We start from the raw sequence: 21,004 nt of genomic DNA on the forward strand, positions 1-21,004 counted from the left end.
AGGAGTCCAGCAATGCCAACTATTCATTCCTCCTCATATCCTTTGCTCTAACCTCAGGAGTTTGGGATTATACCTAGGGTCTTGGGAGATATGTTGGGATTTCCAGAAGCCTAGCCAACTGCTACTACAGCAAGACTACAGCTATTCCCAATAAGATTTATTTGCTGCATATCTAGAGATTATATTCTGAGTATCACACAATTAACAGAATCCACGAATCTCTTGGGTCTTGCAAGGAATCATGAGAAAGAAAGCATTTATTTCCATCAAATATATAAGCAGTTTAAAATAAAAGTTAGCATTGCAAATATACATCATATTAGACATTACCTCACAAGTGAAAGAATTCCTAGTTGTTTGAAATTTCCTGTATAATACTTTATAACAAATTTGTAGTTCAGACCCTCACCTCAACTTTTAATTTTCTATCTTTAGATTAAATCATTCAGCTTAGCTGAAGCTGTTTAACAAACCTGAAATTTTAAATGTTTAACACATACAGGCTTATATACAGAAAAAATGATAAGGTAATAGGGAGTTGAACAGTGCTTTTATAAAATGAAAGAAGGATAGATGGAAAGCCATATGTATGTATGTATGGTTGGAATGGAGAGAGAAAGTAGAAGAAAATGTGTGGTCATGAACAAATTAAAGTGTGATGGTTAATGAATATTGGAACTCTGGATAAACAAGAAATATGAATATGTGCTAGGATAAAATTCTTCATTTTGCAAAATCAGAAGTCATTTTATCATTATCTACAAAAATGATCAGCATAAGTCCATGACTTAGAAACATCATGGCAAATATCAGAAGGAACATCTAAAATTGTGCAATGGTTATCTCAGAAAAGGGAGTGGGAGGACAGAGTATGGCAGGAAACTTCTCATGTTTCATTATAAACCTCAAATGGCTTTAAACTATGTGTATGTATTACTTGGATTACGTTTAATTTAGAAACCTAAAGATATATACATCTGGTGTTTATAACATGAAAAATACCCATAGTCATGTTTTAATAAGTTTGATGGTATTCCTGGAGGGTACTCAGTCATTTTTCAGTGATTTTAAACTTTTGAAATTACAGGTTAGTAAAGGTACAAATTCTAATATGACAGAAGACTTAGGGGCCGAAGAGAAATAAGGGAATTAAGTTATTTAAGACAAAGAGTAGAAGGTAGATGGCTCTACCAATAGGTAGATAGAGAAAACAGTTAAGAGAACTCCTCAAAGGGCAGCTTACATTACAGATCACAAGTAAGTTGTTAGATGCCTTAGTAGTCTGTGTTTACACAAGAGATGCTTATTTAGTTGCAATAAGGAAACTTGGAATTGTGTGCTGTATTCATGAGTATTCTAAATAGGAAGTGTCTGGCATTGTACTTGCTCTAGACTCATAAATCCTTGTTTTCATAGACTACTTCTTTAAAAAAAATTTCATTTCATTAAATGTATTGGGGTGACATTGGTTAATATGGTCATATAAGTTTCAAGTGTACATTCTATGATACATGATCTGTATATTGCATTGTATGCCCACCAACCAAAGTCAAATCATCTTCTGTCGTTATATTTGGTCCCTTTACCCTTTACTACCCCTCCCCCCCACCTGCACCTTCTCTTTATTTAAAACCATCTCCACCGCCACCAACAGTATAACAATAAAGCCATAGAATAAATGATCATCTTTCACTCAGAGCTAGGATAATTGGTTTTAAAATGAATCTGGAATGGGAGTTCGCTATACTAAATAAAAAGTTTAAGGATGGAAAGAAACATTTTACAACAGACTAGATTCTCATTTATCTCAGGTGGCTTAGTTTGGGATAGAAGTAGATTAATTTGTGCATTGTCTCTCAGACATAGCATTCATCAGAAACAAGAGAACTTGTTTTCAAGTCAGGTTGGACCAGAGAGTTTCCATATGATGCTGATGTCACTAGTCTGGGACCACACTTTGAAGGCCTCAAGATTGAGTCTTTGGTGTTTTCCGAAGTCCCTGTTCACCATGTCCCTTGCTCTTTTAGAAACATGTCACACTTGGTGAATATCTAAGAAGCTCTGCTTGGGTCGAGTGCTTGGGTCAAATGCTCCATATTCTCACACAGCTGTACTGCTGTTTGTTTTAGAAAAGCCTTTGCTCTGGGTACAACCGGTAGAATGTGTGTGCCCCTCACTGAAAGCTGCCTCCAGAATGCCCTGCACAGACTGCCTTGCCTTCTTCCTAAAATTTTTCCCCATAAGGGCATAAAGGAAGGGATTGAAGCAACTATTGGCAGATGCTAGAGCAATAGACACATTGTCCCAGGATAGCAGAGCTTCCTTCAAGGGAGTCTCTGAGCCAAAAAACAAAAATAGGACTCCAAAAATGTGGTATGGGGCCCAGCAGACAATGAAGACAACCACCACCACTATGGCCACCTGGAAGGTTTTGCTCTGAGCCTTGATTGAGCGACCCCACATTTGGAAGATAATGAGACTATAACAGGTCACCATGACAATACAGGGCAGCAGGAAACCCATCACTAGCCTAGTGATGGTTATTATCATCTCAGGTGTTGGAACTTTATTATCATATTCAAAGTAACCTTCAGTATAGTCCTGGAAATCTTGTGATGGCTCAATTGTGTATAGGGCATTACTTGAGGTACTAGAGTAAAGCTCTAAATCGGTAGAGAGGAAAGCATCAGAGCCATCCGTTGAGTTAATTCTGTGATCTTCAATGGGAAGGCCAATGGGGATTGTTGGGGAGGCCTCATCATCAGGTTTAATTAAATGATAATATGGATGTTGATTAGATAAGCTAGTTGAATCCACAGGGACTGAATCTCCAGGAGGTCTTTGAAATGTTTCAGGATGGAGGAGAGTGGTAGTTGTCCAAGGATGATCATTTCTTTGTGAAGAGAAAGCATCTGACCTGTCAACCATTTCTCCAGGCAACTGAACAATGGGGTAGTCAAGAGATGCATTTTCCAGTTGATGATCAGTGTAGTATGAATAATCTGATGAGCTATTGCTACCAAAATTGTAGCCACACATAGTATGGTTGTCTGTGGTGAACGTTTCCCGGTACATGAACACAGGTATACACATTGCAAAAGCCACCACCCAGATACATCCACAGATGGTGAAGGCTGTCCTCACATTGCGGTGATTCTGGCACCAGATGGGCTTGAGTACCAGAAGGCAGCGGTCCAGGCTAATGGCAGTCAGTAGGAACACGCTGGCAAACATGTTGAGGATGATGATGGAAGGAATGAGCTTGCATAGGAGCCAACCATAAGGCCAGTGTCCTTGGAGAGCCAAGTGAACCAGGGAGAAGGGTAAGGAGAGGCAGCAGAGAAAGTCTGCCAGTGTGAGATGGAGAAACCAAACAGTGTTCACGGTCCACTTCATCTTTAGGCCAGCCACCCACAGCACCAGCCCATTGCCTAGCAATCCCAATATGAAAGTGAGGCTGAGAATGACCATGGACAGAATTATTGGGGGTTCATACCAAGGCTGGGAGTGTATGTCAGTTGAATTGGTCTCATCAGGGAAATACTCCATTGCTAAATTTCTGCAAAAAGAGAAACAAATATATTTAAAGTAACATTATCTTTTTAAAAATGGGTATCTTGGAAATCTAACCTTCCCATATAATGATGTAGAACTGCACGGGCCCTTACACTGTTTTAGTATTCCTTGACTTCACATTGGATCACACAAAACTTTCTCTGATAGACTGTTTATTTATTTACTTACTTAAAAATATATTTTTGATTTTATAGAGGAAGGAAGAGGGCAAGAAAGATAGAAACATCAATGCTGAGAGAGAATCATTGATTGGCTGCCTCCTGCATACCCCACACTGGAGATCGAGCCTGCAACCTGGGCCTGTGCCCTGACCAGGAATTGAACCGTGACTTCCTGGTTCATAGGTGGACACTCAACCACTGAACCACGCCGGTCAGGTTCAGATAGACCATTTAAAATCTGTATCTATTTAAGTGTGTATCAAAAGAACCTCATTTGGAAGTTTATATCAATGTAAATTTCTCCCTTTTTTTTTGACTTTTAATCTCTCATTCTCCACTGATTACTTTCCTTACTTAATATTCTCTATTAAAAACAAACAAATAAGTCTAATGGACAAACAAACAATAACTTTGATACCAGAGGTTCCAAACTTTAAATCCATGAAAAGGCTTTTAGAAGCCCCATTTTTACCTCACATGATAGGGAAAATTTTAACTTTACATATTTTCATTTCCTTGAGGACAGAGGTCCATCCATTCATTCCCTACCAGATTTTCAAAGGACTCATCACCACAGAAAAAGGTCCTAGACTCAGTTATATCTTTTTTTTTAAAATAAATCTTTATTCAGATTATTACAATTATTTCTCCTTTTTCCCCCCATAGCTCCCCTCCACCCATTTCCCACCCCACCTTCTGCCCTTACCTCCCCCCCACTGTCCTCATCCATAGGTGTATGATTTTTGTCCATTCTCTTCATGAACCCCCCATACCCCTTTCCCCCTGAGAATTATCAGTCCACTCCCTTTCTATGCCCCTGATTCTATTATATTCACCAGATTATTCTGTTCCTCAGGTTTTTAATTCACTTGATTTTTAGGTTCGCTTGTTGATAGATATGTATTTGTTGTTCATAATTTTTCTCTTTACTTTTTTCTTCTTCCTCTTCTTTAAGAATACCTTTCAGCATTTCATATAATACTGGTTTGGTGGTGATGAACTCCTTCAGCTTTTTCTTATCTGTGAAGCTCTTTATCTGCCCTTCAATTCTGAATGATAGCTTTGCTGGGTAGAGTAATCTTGGTTGTAGGTTCTTGCTATTCATCACATTGAAAATTTCTTGCCACTCCCGTCTGGCCTGCATAGTTTCTGTTGAGAAGTCAGCTGACAGTCGTATGGGTGCTCCCTTGTAGGTAATTAACTGTTTTTCTCTTGCTGCTTTTAATATTCTCTCTTTGTCTTTTGCTCTTGGCATTTTAATTATGATGTGTCTTGGTGTGGTCCTCTTTGGATTCCTTTTGTTTGGGGTTCTGTGGGCTTCCTGGACTTGTAAGTCTATTTCTTTCACCAGGTGGGGGAAGTTTTCGGTCATTATTTCTTCAAATAGGTTTTCAGTATCTTGCTCTCTCTCTTCTTCTGGCACCCCCATAATTCTGATGTTGGTACGCTTGAAGTTGTCCCAGAGTCTTCTTACATTATCTTCAACTTTTTGGATTTTTTTTTTTGCTTTTTGCTTTTTCGGTTGAGTGTTTTTTGCTTCTTTGTATTTCAATTCTTTGACTTGATTCTTGGGTTCCTCTATTCTGTTTCTGGGTCTCTGTATAATATTTTTTATTTCAGTCAGTGTATGTTTAATTTCTAGTTGGTCCTTTTTCATATCTTCGAGTGTCTCGTTATATTTATCGGCCTTTTCTAGGATATTCTTAAAAAGTCTTATAACCGTGGTTTTGAATTCTATATCCAGTCGTTTGTTTTCCTCCATTTCTTTCGTTTGTGATCTGATTCTTTGACCCCGCATTTTCACTGATTCCCTGAGTTGGTAAGGTAGATATTTGTGCTAGGTTTCCAATATGGCCCAGTGGGTCTGCTTCCCCAGTTAACCTGAGGTGGACACTCTTGGTGCACCCCTTTGTGGACTGTGTGTACAGCCTTGTTGTAATTAAGTCTTTATTGTTGTTGGTATCACTGGGAAGAATTGACCTCCGGGCCAGTTGGCTGTAAGGATCAGCTGTGTCTATGCTGGGAGAAGTTCGGTGCTGGAGACAGCCTTATAGGATTAGACTTGCCAAATTGCAATAGCCTCTGTGCTCAGCTTGGATGGGGTGGAGTCTCAGTCTTGGCTTCCTGTCAGCCTTGCCCTTGCGCGCATGTGCGCTTTCAGTCCTCCGCCTTCCCCGGCTCCCGAGTCTCCGCCCGAGAGTCCAGACTCCCCCACAAGAGCGTGGGTCCCCAGGGGCTCGCCTGGAACTGGGGTTCACTGCAGTCAGAACTGGGGCTCAGTGCAGTCAGAATCCTCTGACTCCCTTCCACTAGGGAAAGCCTGTGGCAACCTCCGCAGCCTTTGTGCGCATTGGCGCGCGCGCGGGCACTTTCAGTCCTCCACCTTCCCCGGCTCCCGAGTCTCCGCCCGAGAGTCCAGACTCCCCCCGTAAGAGCGTGGGTCCCCAGGGGTTCGCCCGGAACTGGGGTTCAGTGCTGTCAGAACTGGGGTTCAGTGCGGTCGGAAGCTTCCTTCCCCCTTCCGCCAGAGAAAGTCAGCCAGGCTCTCAGCCGCCCTTCCTCTCTGCGCGCACAAAGCCCCTTTGCCGTACCTCCAATTCTCTGTGAGCTTTCCTCTTTCCTTCTAGTTGTAGAATTTTCACTCAGCCAGCTTTCCTGTGGTTCTGGATGGTGTCCGTTCTGTCTTTTAGTTGTAGTTTTGAAATTGTTGTGCGAGGCAGCAGTTTAGGTGTTTACCTATGCCGCCATCTTGGTTTCTCCTAGACTCAGTTATATCTTTTAGATACAACATCAACTTTTCCTTCTGCTGTTCAGTTTTTCAAGAGGCATTGATTTTTCTCACCACCCATTATTTCTTTCTTGTTTATTTGTTTTGTATTGAATATAATAGAAACTTTATATTAATAGAAGCAGAAAGTATGCATGAAAAATATAGACAAATAAGAATAAGAAAATAGCCCAGCAGGGGTGGCTCAGTGGTTGAGTGTTGACCTATGAACCAGAAGGTCATGGTTTGATTCCCAGTCAGGGCACATGCCTGGGTTGTGGGCTTGGTCCCCAGCATGGGGCTGTGCAGGAGGCAGCCAGTCAGTGATTCTCTCTCATCATTGATGTTTCTATCTCTCTCTCCCTCTCTCTTCCTCTCTGAAATCAATAAAAACATATTAAAAAAAAAAGAATAAGAAAATAAAAATCCCATATTCTACCAGTCATTGATTACTACTTTAGCACCTTAATTTATACCTTCCTGGATCTTTTATATACATACTAGTGGCCCAGTGCACGAAATTCATGCACTTGGGGTTGCGGGGGGGATGTCCCCCAGCCTGGCCTGTGCCCTGTCACAGTGCAGGAGCCCCGCAATCTATCGCCCCAAAGAGGTAGGCCCCGCCCACCTATCCGCGGCTCCTCGATGGATTGCCCCAAAGAGGTAGGCTGGAGCCAGCGGAGGCCTGCGGACCCCCAGCGCAGGCACATGGACGTTCCCACCATGGCCCCGCCTCTGGGCAGGGCCATGGCGGAGGCCTGTGGACCTTTGCACACCTGCGGACCCCCGGCCAGGGCCGCACTCCTGCGGACCCCCAGCTGGGGCCGGCCCCTCAGTGGAGGCCTCTCTGTGCACCTGCAGGCCCCCGGCGCAGGCGCGTAGAGAGGCCTCTCTGCTGCGGCCCTGTCCCCAACCCCGATGCTGCAAGTCCCCGCCCACCCGCGCCTGCTGCACACGCAGCCTGCTAATGGGCTGTTACTGTGACAGGGTCCCCACCAATTTGCATATTACCCTATTATTAGTATAGCTGTGTGTGTGTGTGTGTGTGTGTGTGTACATACACACTTGTATATATGTATGTATATTTTTTGTTATGCAAAATTTAACAAAATTAGATCAAATGTACATATTGGTTCTTAAGCATTTTTAATTGTGGTAAAATACATGTAACAAAAATTTACCATCTTAACCATTTTTAAGCGTATAGTTCAGTAGTGTTAAGTATATTCACATTATTGTGCAAAATCCAGGATTTTCTCACATTGCAAAACTAAAACTCTATACTATTTGACAGCTCCCTACTTCCCTCTCCCCCAATCCCTGGTAACCATTCTATTTTGTTTCTATGCAATTGACTATGGTATAGGTATAATTATACAGCATTCATCTTTGTTGTGTCTAGCTTATTTCACTTAGCATAATATCCTTAAGATTCATCCAAGTTGTAGCATGTGTCAGAATATTCTTCATTATTAAAGCTGAATACTATTTCATTGTATGTATTGGTCACATTTTGTTTATTCATTCATTGGTCAATGGACATTTGAGTTGCTTCCACCTTTTAGCTATTGTGAATAACAGTGCTATGAATGTGGGTGTAAATGCATATTGTTTTATAAACTGCTTCCTTTTTTTCAGTTATCAGTCTCCACATTATACAGTATGATTGTACCTTAAGGAATACTCAATCTTGATTCAATTCTTCCAACTGTCCCCAAAACATCTTTTATAGTTGATTTGCCCACAATTATATCCAACTTAGGATCACACTTGCCTCAGAATGTTATGTTTCTTAAGTGTCTTAATTTAGCCTATTTTCTCTTTTTCAAAGATACTGGCTTGTTTTGTGGTCTGTTGTTCTGACCACTCACTTCTCAACCCTGTGTACTTGGCCTTCTGCTCCTATCACTTCACTAAAATTATCTCTAAATAACAATCCAAGCATCTTTTTCTCTGTCTCCATCCTCTAGAATATAATATATATCATTTGATACATTAACTCCTTGACACTCTCTTCTTTTGATGTCTGTGACATTACCCTCCCCTAATTCTGAATGTACCATACTTTATAGTTTTCTTGAACAGCTCACTATTCCAAGTTAATGCTATTTTCTGTACCTTAGCTAATGAAGTTTGCTTCTATCTGCAATTATGTCCTTTACCTTAACCTCCTCTTTCTTCCATCTTTAATTTCTACCTGTAAAAATCCTAGTTATGCCCTAACCGGTTTGGCTCAGTGGATAGAGCGTCGGCCTGCGGACTGAAGAGTCCCAGGTTCAATTCCGGTCAAGGGCGTGTACCTTGGTTGCGGGCACATCCCCAGTAGGGGGTGTGTAGGAGGCAGCTGATCGATGTTTCTCTCTCACTGATGTTTCTAACTTTCTATTCCTCTCCCTTCCTCTCGGTAAAAAATCAATAAAATATATTTAAAAAAATCCTAGTTATTCTTCAAGATCAGTTCAAATATTGTATTTTCCTTGAAACTTCCTCTAATAATCCCAATCAGAAATTAATTCTTCAGCCTCTTAATTTGTGTGTGTGTGTGAGAGAGAGAGAGAGAGAGAGAGAGAGAGAGAGAGATTTGAATCTCTTTTCATAGTCTCTGTGCACATTTTATCTCTTATTGTAATTATTATAGTGGCTGTCCTATTTATCATACCAGCCTTAAATTTCATGACGGTAAAAATGAGTCTTGTTCCTAAAAGCTTGTTCCACAGAATTTAGCACAGTGCTTTATATGACATAAAGATTAAATATTATTTGAATGGATGGATGTTCATTTGGGGGGAGGGTTACTTTTTTTCTTTTTAAATTAAGTTTAAAATTCTTATTTTTATCCATTTACTCCAGTAAGGATACTGTCTCTTCTGACTTCCTCTTTGTTTTTCAGTTCCCAGTCTTAGTAGCTGTAACAGCATTTTATGTTTCCCTTTATAAAGGCCCAATATATTTTTGTCACTTGGAAGTAGTTCTGCTGAGTTAACCCAATGTTGACATAGGATCTTAAGTAATTAGCAGAAGTTAAAGTAACTGAGTCAACAAAACAATAATTTAAAAAAAGTTATCCTCATTTCCTTTCCCTTAGCCTTATCTATTCAAATATTCAAGTCCTGTTAGGGTCTCTTCCTTTCTTTTTGTGCATGACAGTGACCCTGATCCCATGTCCTACTCTGACACACGCATTCATGCATAGATCCATAAAACACCGAGAGAAAGACAGAGTCAGAGAATGCTAGGACTGAAAATAAACTTAGCAGTTATCTCTCATTGTCTATTTTTATTTTGCAGTTTTTTTGACACGGATATTCAGCAAATTAGTTGACTTTTACATATGCAAATAGGAAGGTTCCCTATTGACAACTCCCTACTTCCCTCTCCCCCAACCCCTAGTAACTACCATTCTATTTTGTTTCTATGCAATTGACTATGGTATAGGTAGAATTATACAGCATTCATCTTTGTTGTGTCTAGCTTATTTCACTTAGCATAATATCCTTAAGATTCATCTAAGTTGTAGCATGTGTCAGAATTTTCTTCATTATTAAAGCTGAATACTATTTCATTGTATGTATTGGTCACATTTTGTTTATTCATTCATTGGTCAATGGACATTTGAGTTGCTTCCACCTTTTAGCTATTGTGAATAACAGTCCTAGGTCCAATAGCTGTCAGGCTGATTCTCTCTCTCTCTCCCTCTCTCTCTCTCTCTCTCTCTCTCTCTCTCTCTCTCTCCCTCTCTCTCCCTCTTTTGACACTTAGTGTTAGGCCTGTAGGGCAACACAATCCTTAAGGGCCATTTGTGAGTCCCACCACAGGAGAACAAAACACCAGGAAAAACTTGCAGGGCACCAGGAGTCAGATCAAACCACACAAGGAATTGGAAACTGTCCTAAAGGCACTTGATCACACTTGAGCATTCCATCTGCATTCCAAGCCACCAGTGCAGCCGACCCACCAGAGACTGCCTAGAAGGACGAAACTCCAGCTCCTGGGTGCTGCTCTCATTGACCCAATGTCCCCGTGGCTGGGTGCTGTACAGCCCTTCCCTTGGGGTATCCTATCTCCCAACCCCTTCCCTTAAATAAAATTCATTTCTCTTTAATTACTGTCTGAGTTGGCTATTTAGCCTGCCTGCATCCACCATCCACCATGTTCACCTTTCATTTTGGTGGCTTGTAGGGGGATATCCAGAAGGGAAGCTTTCTTCCTTCCCTTCCCCTCACTCCACCCTTACCCTTAAAGACTTAGTTTCCGGGTCTAACAGCGACCAAGGCCTTCGGACTCCCAAGCAGCCGCAGGAGTGCCAGATCATCAGACATTCTGATTTCTACTAATGGGTGAGTTATTTCATTTTTGGGAAGAGGGCACTAGGGACCAAGACTCTCAGCTCCCCATGGGGCCACCACCTGCGGGGGGCATGGGTCAGCCTTTTAAAAGCCTCTAGAACGGGCAAGATTGCTCTAGACAGCTCGCTGGTCGCAAGCACTTGTCCAAGCAATGGAGGCACACTATGAAAACCACACATCTCCCAAACCCTGGTCCAAAACGCCCTGTAGGATTTTATTTGGGGGACTGTGAGATTTGGCATGTCAGTTTCAGCATAGCGGGGGGGGGGGGGGGGGGGGGCATCCCTCTTTATCCCTAGCCACTGGGGGGGGCGGGTCACTGAGTCCCGAACTTAGTCTTTTCTAGTCATGGAGGGATGCCTCCTGGAATAAGCTTCAGCACAAGGAAGGGGCAGTAACCATGCTGGGACGCTGGCCATTGGTTTCTCCCTGCAAATGCCCGTATGACAGTGATACCATAGGCAATTCAATCTCAACCCTTCCTAAGGACTCACCTCTGGCCTGCCTTTTACAGACTCTTAAGGCCCTCCATTTACGAGACAGAGTTAGACACAAATGCTTCTTTTTTTATTGCAATACAGCATGGCCACACATTGTCTAATTTATTTTTTAAAATATATTTTTATTGATTTCAGAGAGGAAGGGAGAGGGAGAGAGAGATTGAAACAACAGTGATGGAAGCGAATCATTGATTGGCTGCCTCCTGTATGCCCCACACTGGGGATGGAGCCCACAATCCAGGCATGTGCCCTTGACCGGAAGTGAACCTGGGACCCTTCAGTCCACAGGCTGATGCTCTATCCACTGAGCCAAACCAGCTAGGGCACATGACTGCACATCAGGAGATCAGGCCCCAGGATGGCACTCTTAATTATCCACCATTCTCCAATTGGATTTATACTGCCACTGCCTAGGCAAATGGTCAGAGATTCCCTATGTTCAGGCCTTCTTTGAGCTCCATCACCACCGTGAACTCTGCTTCTCCTGTCCTATTGTTTATGCCTCCACCCCCCAACTCCCTAAAACCACATGAAACCCTTGATTTTGCCTTCTCACCATCTCCCTTCCCAAAGAACAACTTTCTTTACTACAAAACTGCAAACACATAACGGTCGGGCTACTATCATCACACAATTTAGCATGTTATCTCTAAGGAAAAACGTGGCAGTTTTAGATCCAAGCTGCTGGAGGCCTGGGAACAAGCAGCAGGGCCTGCTCCCTCCTCTCCCCGCCTTTTCTCCAGCCTCACATGCCTATATGTAATTTTCCAAAGTCTTTGGTAACTCAAAAGCTTTGGAGCGTTGCTGACTTGAATGATAAACATCTAGATATTCTAAAATAGCATGAAATTCCAAAACATTACTGTTAGACAAGTTTTAAGTTCACCTGATTTTAGCTTTTGTTACAGAAACTCTATAAAGTAAATTTGGAGCTGTTGATGCAATGTCCAGTGCTTTGTTGAAGGTGTGTTTCTTGAAGTGAGTATGTTTCAAGTGTGTTTGTAAATGTCAATCTAAGAAATGCTGGTTGTTTATGGTCTTCATGTATTTGTCTGTATGTTATATGCAATGTTTGGATGGCACTACTAGGGTATAATGTTTTATTGGCCTACAGAAATTAAATACATAACTTCAGTAGAATCCTATGGTCGCAGGGGTCCTCAAACTTTTTAAACAGGGGGCCAGTTCACTGTCCCTCAGACCGTTGGAGGGCCGGACTATAGTTTAAAAAAAAACTATGAACAAATTCCTATGCGCACTGCGGACCCGGGATGCGTCGGCTGCTAAGCAGGACAGGCAGCGGCACCAGGCGGGCCGGATAAATGTCCTCAGCGGGCCGCGTGTGGCCTGCGGGCCGTAGTTTGAGGACCCCTGGTAGAGTCTAGACAAAATATTTAATATCAAAAGCACTTCAAGTTCAGTTAGCAGCCTTTAATAAAATTGTTACCATAAAGCTATACCTTTTGTGGACGAAAGGGGCCACATGCTAACCTGATTAACTCAAGGAAGGCCTGCATGGCAGCCTTGCAAATTCATAGACCTAAAGTAACCACAAAGGACGGTCTGAAGTTAAAACCTTTTCATTAAAAAGCAGTTTATAATGGGTAGTCCTGTCTTAGGCCAGTCAGTATCTTCCCTGACAAAGATCAACTTTAATCTTTACTGAGCATATTGTCTTTTTGCACCTGAGATAACATGTGAAATGTCAGGGTAATTTGTAACTTCCCTTTTTCTGGACCCTGCAGGGCACAACAAATGGTGCCAGGGCAAAAATCATAAATTCCCTCATTATTATTGTTGCTGTTATCATGTTAATTGTTGACCATTAATTATGCCCACCTATGTAAAAGAAGCACATGTCTATCATTTAACTTTTTATCCTTTTCCAGAGGTCCCCCCAGCCCCCCGCTCCCCTTGTTTTCTCCCACCTCACTAATCTATACCAATGGATTTCATGTAGCCCACTTACATCTCCTCCTTTGATGGTAATTTATAAAAATAGGTGAAAAACCATCATTCTCTGGAGCATTATCTCAATGTGTTGAGATTCTGCTTCCCAGCAATTATCCGTAGTTTTACTCAAATAAACTCACAAAATTTTTTTAAGGTTTGAATGTTTCTTTTGTTAACATTTTCTTCTGCCTAGATTTACAAAAGATTTATAATATAATATGTTGGTTAAGTATATATGACAACCTTCCCAAAGTTTAAATTTCAAAAGACTTTTCAACAGAGAAACAACTTTGAGCTATTCCATGGGCCCTGGAATACCTCAAGGATTCATTCTCTCTCCTAAGTTTTTAAACTAATTAGGCCCATATAATATGCTTGAAAAATTACATGGGAAGCTTTGCCAAATAATAATACATATATATTTTTATTAATATGAATATTCTAGAAATTTCAGTCTGCTCTAGGAAGGAACTTGCAAAGATTCAGAGCCAAGTTCAAAAAGGAAATTTTAAGGAGTAACAGGTTTGTTGTCAGTGAAACTGGACAAGCCTAGAGTAATGTTTCCCTATGGGAAGCATCTGGCAGTAGTACTTCAGATGTTTGTAATCCACACATTGGGGCATTTATGAATTGTCTCCAGTGCTCAATACTTTTAAAACCTTGCATCTTGTTCTTTTTATATATATATTTAAACTCTAAACTTTATATTGTTCTTTTATGTCATTGCATAATAATTATTATTTACCAAAAGTTGTCTTATGTGGTATCTTACAGAAAAGCAACATTCTTTGTCAATTGTTTTATGGTCAAGTCTATAACCATGTCACTCAAGTTTGTCATTTACAGACCATCATTATTTTTCTCTGATGCATTTACAAATACGTTAAGTCTTTGGAAAAATTCATAACAAGGACTCTGACTTACTCTAAATTATAGGTTTCTAAGCAGGTCAGCTCTTTAAAATATAAAAAATATTGTTTTCATTCCCTAGAACAATTTGATAAATTATACCTTCATAAGCAATATGGAAGGTTTTATATTTTTCTCCTTATCTTATCCCTCCAGAATTTGGTCATTCTTAATGAGTAAATCATGGCAATAAGTTTCCTCACATGAATTCAGTAAGACCAGTTTCTAATTATGGTTTTATTAACCAAGACTTTGACTGGAATGTCATGTCTGAGAGAGGCATGCTTAGACTCTGGGCATTACCAGAAAGCATTCTCAAAACTGATTGAAGCCAATCAAAAGCCACTTACAAGAAATAGCATGGTACCTTGTTTGATCCCGTGGTTCATGGCAGTCTTCCAGGTAAGGAACAAGGGTTGCTTTCCTGAGAGATGGCAAGGAAGGAACCTCAAGACATCATTGGGGACCTCAAAAACTTGAGGAATTCACCCCATTCTACAGATATTGCATGCAAACTTGATGGCAAGTAGGTGGCTCACCTTCCTTGTCCTAGAGGCTAATTAAGTCTCAATCTTGGGATTCTAGCAAAGCAGGTTTTGAAAACCTATATAATCAATTGCTATTCTTGTTGTGTTCATGCAAACAATCAGGCCATATTGAAACTAAACTAAATACAGTAAATAAATTGGTTTTAATTTGGCTATTTAATAAAAATGAGGGAGGGGAAACCAAGATAGCGGCATAGGTAAACACCTAAACTGCTGCCTTGCACAACAATTTCAAAACTACAACTAAAAGACAAAATGGACATCATCCAGAACCACAGGAAGGCTGGCTGAGTGGAAATTCTACAACTAGAAGGAAAGAGAAAAGCACACTGAGACTCAGAGGAGCTTCAGGAGGCAGAGGTACTGAGACATGCTTGTGCGGAGAGGACTGGCAACTGAGTGCGCCGCTGGCTTTCTCAAGCGGGAGGAAGACAGAAGCTCCTGACTGCACTGAACTCCAGTTCTGGGCGAGACTCTGGGGACCCAGACTCATTCGGGGAGAAACTGGACTGTTTGGCAGTGGGCGGAACTCAAGGGTGGCTTTTTCTCAGAGGTGCTTGCAGCAGTTACCATGGGACACTGAGACACAGGGGCCTATTAGGGCAGGGCTGATGGGAAACCAATGCTGTCTGCTCCACCCTGAGACTCCGCCTCATCCAAGCTGAGCACAGAGACTTTTGCAAGTCTTGTCTCATAAGGGTGTCTCCAGCACAGAAGTTCTCCCAGCATAGACACAGCTGATCCTCATAGCCAATTGGCCTGGAGGTCAATTCCTCCCAGTTATACCAACAACAATCAAGGCTTAACTACAACAAGACTGTGCACACAGCCCACAAAGGGGGTGCACCAAGAGTGTCCACCTCAGGTAACTGGGGACGCTGAGCCACTGGGCCCTATAGGACACCTAGCACACAAAGTCACTCTATCAACTCAGGGAAGCAGCCAAAATTCGGAGACAAAGAAACAGATCACAAATGAAAGAAATGGAGGAAAGCAAATGACTGGATATAGTGTTCAAAACCACGGTTATAAGGTGTTTCAAGAATTTTCTAGAAAAGGCCAATAAATTTAGCGAGACCTTCGAGGATATGAAAAAGGACCAACTAGAAATTAAGCATACACTGACAGAAATAAAAAATATTATACAGAGACCTAACAGCAGACTAGAGGATCACAAGAATGAAGTCAAAGATTTGAAATACAAAGAAGCAAAAAACACTCAACGGGAAAAGCCAAAAGAAAAAAGAATCCAAAAAGTTGAAGATAGTGTAAGGAGCCTCTGGGACAACTTCAAGCGTACCAACATCCGAATTATGGGGGTGCCAGAAGAAGAGAGAGAGCAAGATACTGAAAACCTATTTGAAGAAATAATGACCGAAAACTTCCCTCACCTGGTGAAAGAAATAGACTTACAAGTCTAGGAAGTGCAGAGAACCCCAAACAAAAGGAATCCAAAGAGGACCACACCAAGACACATCATAATTAAAATGCCAAGAGCAAAAGACAAAGAGAGAATATTAAAAGCAGCAAGAGAAAAACAGTTAATTACCTACAAGGAAGAACCCATACGACTGTCAGCTGATTTCTCAACAGAACCTATGCAGGCCAGACGGGAGTGGCAAGAAATTTTCAATGTGATGAATAGCAAGAACCTACAACCAAGATTACTCTACCCAGCAAAGCTATCATTCAGAATTGAAGGGCAGATAAAGAGCTTCACAGATAAGAAAAATCTAAAGGAGTTCATCACCACCAAACCAGTATTATATGAAATGCTGAAAGGTATTCTTTAAGAAGAGGAAGAAGAAGGAGCTCCAATGGCACAATCGGTTAGTGCGCGGTACTTATAAGAAGAGGAAGAAGAAGAAAAAGGTAAAGATAAAAATTATGAACAACAAATACATATCTATCAACAAGTGAATCTAAAAATCAAGTGAATAAAAAAATATGATGAACAGAATAATCTGGTGAATATAATAGAATCAGGGGCATAGAAAGTGAGTGGACTGATAATTCTTGGGGGCAAGGGGTGTGGGGGGTGTGGGAAGAGACTGGACAAAAATCATACACCTATGGATGAGGACAGTGGGGGGGCGGTAAGGGCAGAGGGTGGGGTGGGAACCAGGTGGAGGGGAGCTATGGGGGAAAAAAGAGGAACAACTGTAATAATCTGAACAATAAAGATTTATTAAAGTAAAAAAAATAAAAATGAGGGTGACTTTAGGGGAGGAAAATGTGTTTCAATAGATTCCATATTCACAGTTGTAAATGTTAGACTCAAGTACAGTTCATTATCTTCAAAGTTTTATTTTTCACCCATGAGCTCAGCTAAACTAGATTCTGAATTTTTTCCTAGTTTTTACAAATATTTGGCTACAATCCTCCAAACTAATGTCTCTTTCCTTTCACCAGACCATTTGTCATAATTCCTATTGTTCTAGCTTGCCCCAATAATACTAAAATTTATAAAACAGTTTGTCTCCACCAGGTTACTAACCCTACTTGTACTCAAGAAATACCACCCTTATATACCATCACAACCTCCTTTTATGCCCAGGCCTCATCTTCCCTCTGACAGAGAGCAAGGATTTTTGGCTCTAAAGCAGGGGTGGGCAAACTTTTTGACTCGAGGGCCACAATGGGTTCTTAAACTGGACCGGAGGGCCGGAACAAAAGCATGGATGGAGTGTTTGTGTGAACTAATATAAATTCAAAGTAAAGGAGCGGAGGGGAGAGCAAGAGAACCCTCCACTCTTTCGGCTCCGCGGGCCGGATAGAACAGCCGAACGGGCCGGATCCGGCCCATGGGCCGTAGTTTGCCCACGGCTGCTCTAAAGGAAACTATCTCCCCCTTTCAGCAGAAAGCATCTATAGAAGAGACCTGATGCCCCTTTTTCTCTGAAAGAATTCAGGACCAAAAATTTTTATGGGGGGAAATGTTAGACAGACCCCCAGAATGTTAGACCCTCAGAGCAAGGACAATGGGCCAGATGCAGAAACTCATCTGAGCAGAAAGCTCCAGATGTCTAGCAAGGGGCAAAACTGGGAAAACAAGAACCTCGCTCCCAAGGTAACCAATCCTCCCCTTTCATATCACTAGTCAGGCAGTTTAGACCCCCTGACATTTTCTTGCCTGAAGATAACATCTAGGTCTCAGTTGTATTTCAGCTGCAGGCCCAGAAAAGCAGCAGAGTTAGATAGGTGACTCCGTGACTGCCTCAGGACCCAAATCACTCCTCAGGTTTCCTCAGCCTTGGGTATCACAAATAAACTCTACCCAGCATCTTCACCAAACACTGACTGTAATTAATGATTTGGCATGTGCTAGGGATTTTTTTCCCCCCTACATCCCTTCTTAGCAGGAGACAGAGCTCTACTCAAAACATGGACGATCAACATGAACAGGACCTTTGGGCGTGTTTCTCACCACTCCAACTACTCTGAAGCTGGCAGGAGTAAAGCCCAGAATCCATCACACCAAAGTAAAGAGGGCGCCAGAAGGGGAAGAATGGGTGACTGAACCCAGGGAACACCTCAAGGAGGGACTTATGTAGAATGGTCCTTTCCATCTTGCCTAGTAGGACTTGGAACACCTATTGCTAATATACAGAATTATACTCATCCTATTCATTTTGGGAAGAAAGTCACATACAGGGACCTTTATGCTTTGGGACCCACTGTCCTGGAAAAGGATGTAGGAATGTTTGCTCTTAGGCTTGCTGCAGTAGCTCCCTGTGGTGAATGTCGGACTTTTACTAGGTGTTCTAGTTATTGTTTTTCAGTATCTAATAACTACTATATGAATTGTTCTGATAATTTCACCCTTCCTTACAGTAATGGACATACTAAGCTGCCAGTTGGTTGGTTTATGATATGTGGGGTAACTTTATTCATATACCTCCCCGCCCTCCCCCCTCCCCCCCCCCCCCCCCCCACCGGCCAACAGCACCAGGGGGCCTTGTTCTTTAGGATGACTGACTGAAGATAGAAACCTTTGTCTCAGTTAAGAATAATTATTAATAAATAGAAAAAAGAAGGAAATGTTAGGCCTGTAGGACAATACAATCCTTAACAGCCATTGGTAAGCTTCCCGCCGCAGGAGAACAAAAGACCAGGAAAAACTTGCTGGACACCAGGAGTCAGACTATACAAGGAATGGAAACTGTCCTGAAGGCACCTGATCACACACCTGCATTCCATCCGCATTCCAAGCCCACCAGCTCAGCCACCAGACCCACTGACGACAAGTTTCCCACCAGTGACTACGTATAAGGATGAAACCTCAGCTCCTGGGTGCTGCCATCACCCACCCAATGTCCCTGTGGCTGGATATCCTATCCCCCTTTGGGTATCCTATCCCCATCCTCTTCCCTTAAATAAATTCAATTTTCTTTAATCACCATCTGAGATGGCTATTTAGCCTACCCACATGCACCATTCACCATGTTCATCTTTCATTTAGTACATACTTTTATTTTATCTTTATTGGTGAAAGTATTACAGATGTCCCCCTTTTTTTCCTATTGACCCCCACCCCCTGCCCCCCACCAGGTCTTCACCACACTATTGTCTGTATCCATGGGCTATACATATATGCATGTAAGTTCTTTTTTATTATGTAATTTTTAAATATATATTTTTATTGATTTCAGAGAAGAAGGAAGAGAGAGAGAGAAGGAGAGAGAGAGATGGAAACATCAATGATGACAGAGAATCATTGACTGGCTGCAACCGGGGATTTAGCCCACAACCCGGGCATGTGCCCTTGCCTGGAGTGAACCCAGGACCTTTCAGTCTGCAGGCTGATGCTCTATTCACTGAACCAAACCAGCTAGGGCTGCATATAAGTTCTTAGGACAAAGAATCATGTAACTGAAATGCCTTTGGTATTGTTAACAAAGGGAAAGGTACTGAGAACTGCACAAACTGAAGTATTAAAGACTGAAAAAAGCAAAATTCCAGTATAAAGCAATTGAGTCATCCAGTCTGAGCTTTTTTAAATCTCACATATTATCTGTCTTGAAATGAAGTATATATAAATCAGAGTTTTAAAGTCTTTCAGAATAAGATCACTTTTTATGATTCTCCAAGGGTTTGGGCTATAAAATACCTCTACATTTAAGATAGAGAGTAAAACTGATGAACAAAAATAGATCCAGAGACATAGAAACAATGAGCAGACCGTCAAACCTCAGAGGGAAGCCAGGGAAGGGTGGGGGAGGGGTAAGAGAACAACCAAAGGGCTTGTATGCATGCATATAAGCATAACCAATGGACACAGACAGTAGGGCGGTGTGGGCATATACTGGGGGGTGGGAGTGGCTGGGGAGAACTCAATGGGGGGAAAAGGAGACATATGTAATACTTTCAACAATAAAGAATTTTAAATAAAAAAAGATAAATAGAGAATTTATTTATTTTACTTTACTGAGTTGACTGTCAGTAACTAAAAAGATAAGTAAAATTTGAAACTAAAATTCAACTATGATAGGAAAAGTAGATTCCAGAATCAAATGCTAATGATAGGAAACGAGTCAGTAGCAAGACGAAATAAGAAAAAGGATAAATAAAAATAAAAGAGAAATAGAATAAGAATATATATGCATATATTCAATGATTTGCAAAACAAAACTTTTGGAGAAAATGGAAATCAAAAGTCAGAAGGCGAATCATAGCTGATTTAAGAGAGGGGAGGAAATGACATAAAAATTCACTATTAGTTCAGAATGAATATATTAAAGCAAAGATAAATAGAATGTGGAATATTTAGAAGAAGAAAGGTGCACATGAGGAGAAAATAAAAGATATATAAGTTGGGAAGGAATAAAGGGAAATAGAAGATAATGACCCTCCAATCATCATGTATAATAAGCAAAACAAACCAGGCTCAAGTCATCAAGGGGGTCTAGGGTTCCTTACCAGAAACTTAAGACAGTAGCTGAAGGTTTTAGCACTGATCTGGAGCCCTCCACGTCCTGTCTGTCTGGACCTCACACCCACACAGAGTCATGAAGTATGTTTAGGAAATTTGCTGAGCTCTTCCTCTTTCTTCTCTCTTTTCCTTTATGTTGATAAACTCCACATTTTTGACGACTATTTGACTTTACAGGAAGTGTTTCAAAATGAGTCATTTCTAAACATTATCAGATAAGAAAAGTAATAAACAGAAGTGGAGAGCACACTTCTCAGAAATTTTCTGCAGGACAGAGCATTGTTAGGAAGAGAATACTCTGTTCATAAGCTA

General features: G+C 41.3%; 1 protein-coding gene across 2 annotated transcripts; it reads right to left on the reverse strand.

Annotated features, from left to right (window-relative positions):
- Positions 1–246: 246 nt before the first annotated feature.
- On the reverse strand, positions 247–20,752 carry C3AR1 (complement C3a receptor 1; the record flags this gene model as incomplete). 2 transcript variants are annotated; one of them, XM_080660091.1, is made up of 3 exons in its annotated part: positions 20,680–20,735; positions 14,563–14,636; positions 2,101–3,559 (listed from the first exon to the last, which is right to left on the reverse strand). In XM_080660091.1, exon 3 carries the CDS (start codon positions 3,547–3,549, stop codon positions 2,101–2,103), a length of 1,449 nt encoding a protein of 482 aa, XP_080516217.1. In that variant the 5' UTR covers positions 3,550–3,559; positions 14,563–14,636; positions 20,680–20,735. The 2 variants fall into 2 exon arrangements, with proteins under 2 accessions (XP_080516218.1, XP_080516217.1); XM_080660092.1 differs by lacking the exon at positions 14,563–14,636 and having other exon boundaries at positions 247–3,559; positions 20,680–20,752.
- Between the last annotated feature and the right edge of the window lie 252 nt (positions 20,753–21,004).

The sequence above is a fragment of the Plecotus auritus genome (assembly GCF_963455305.1).
Source record: "Plecotus auritus genome assembly, chromosome: 3".
Classification (NCBI taxonomy): domain Eukaryota; kingdom Metazoa; phylum Chordata; class Mammalia; order Chiroptera; family Vespertilionidae; genus Plecotus; species Plecotus auritus.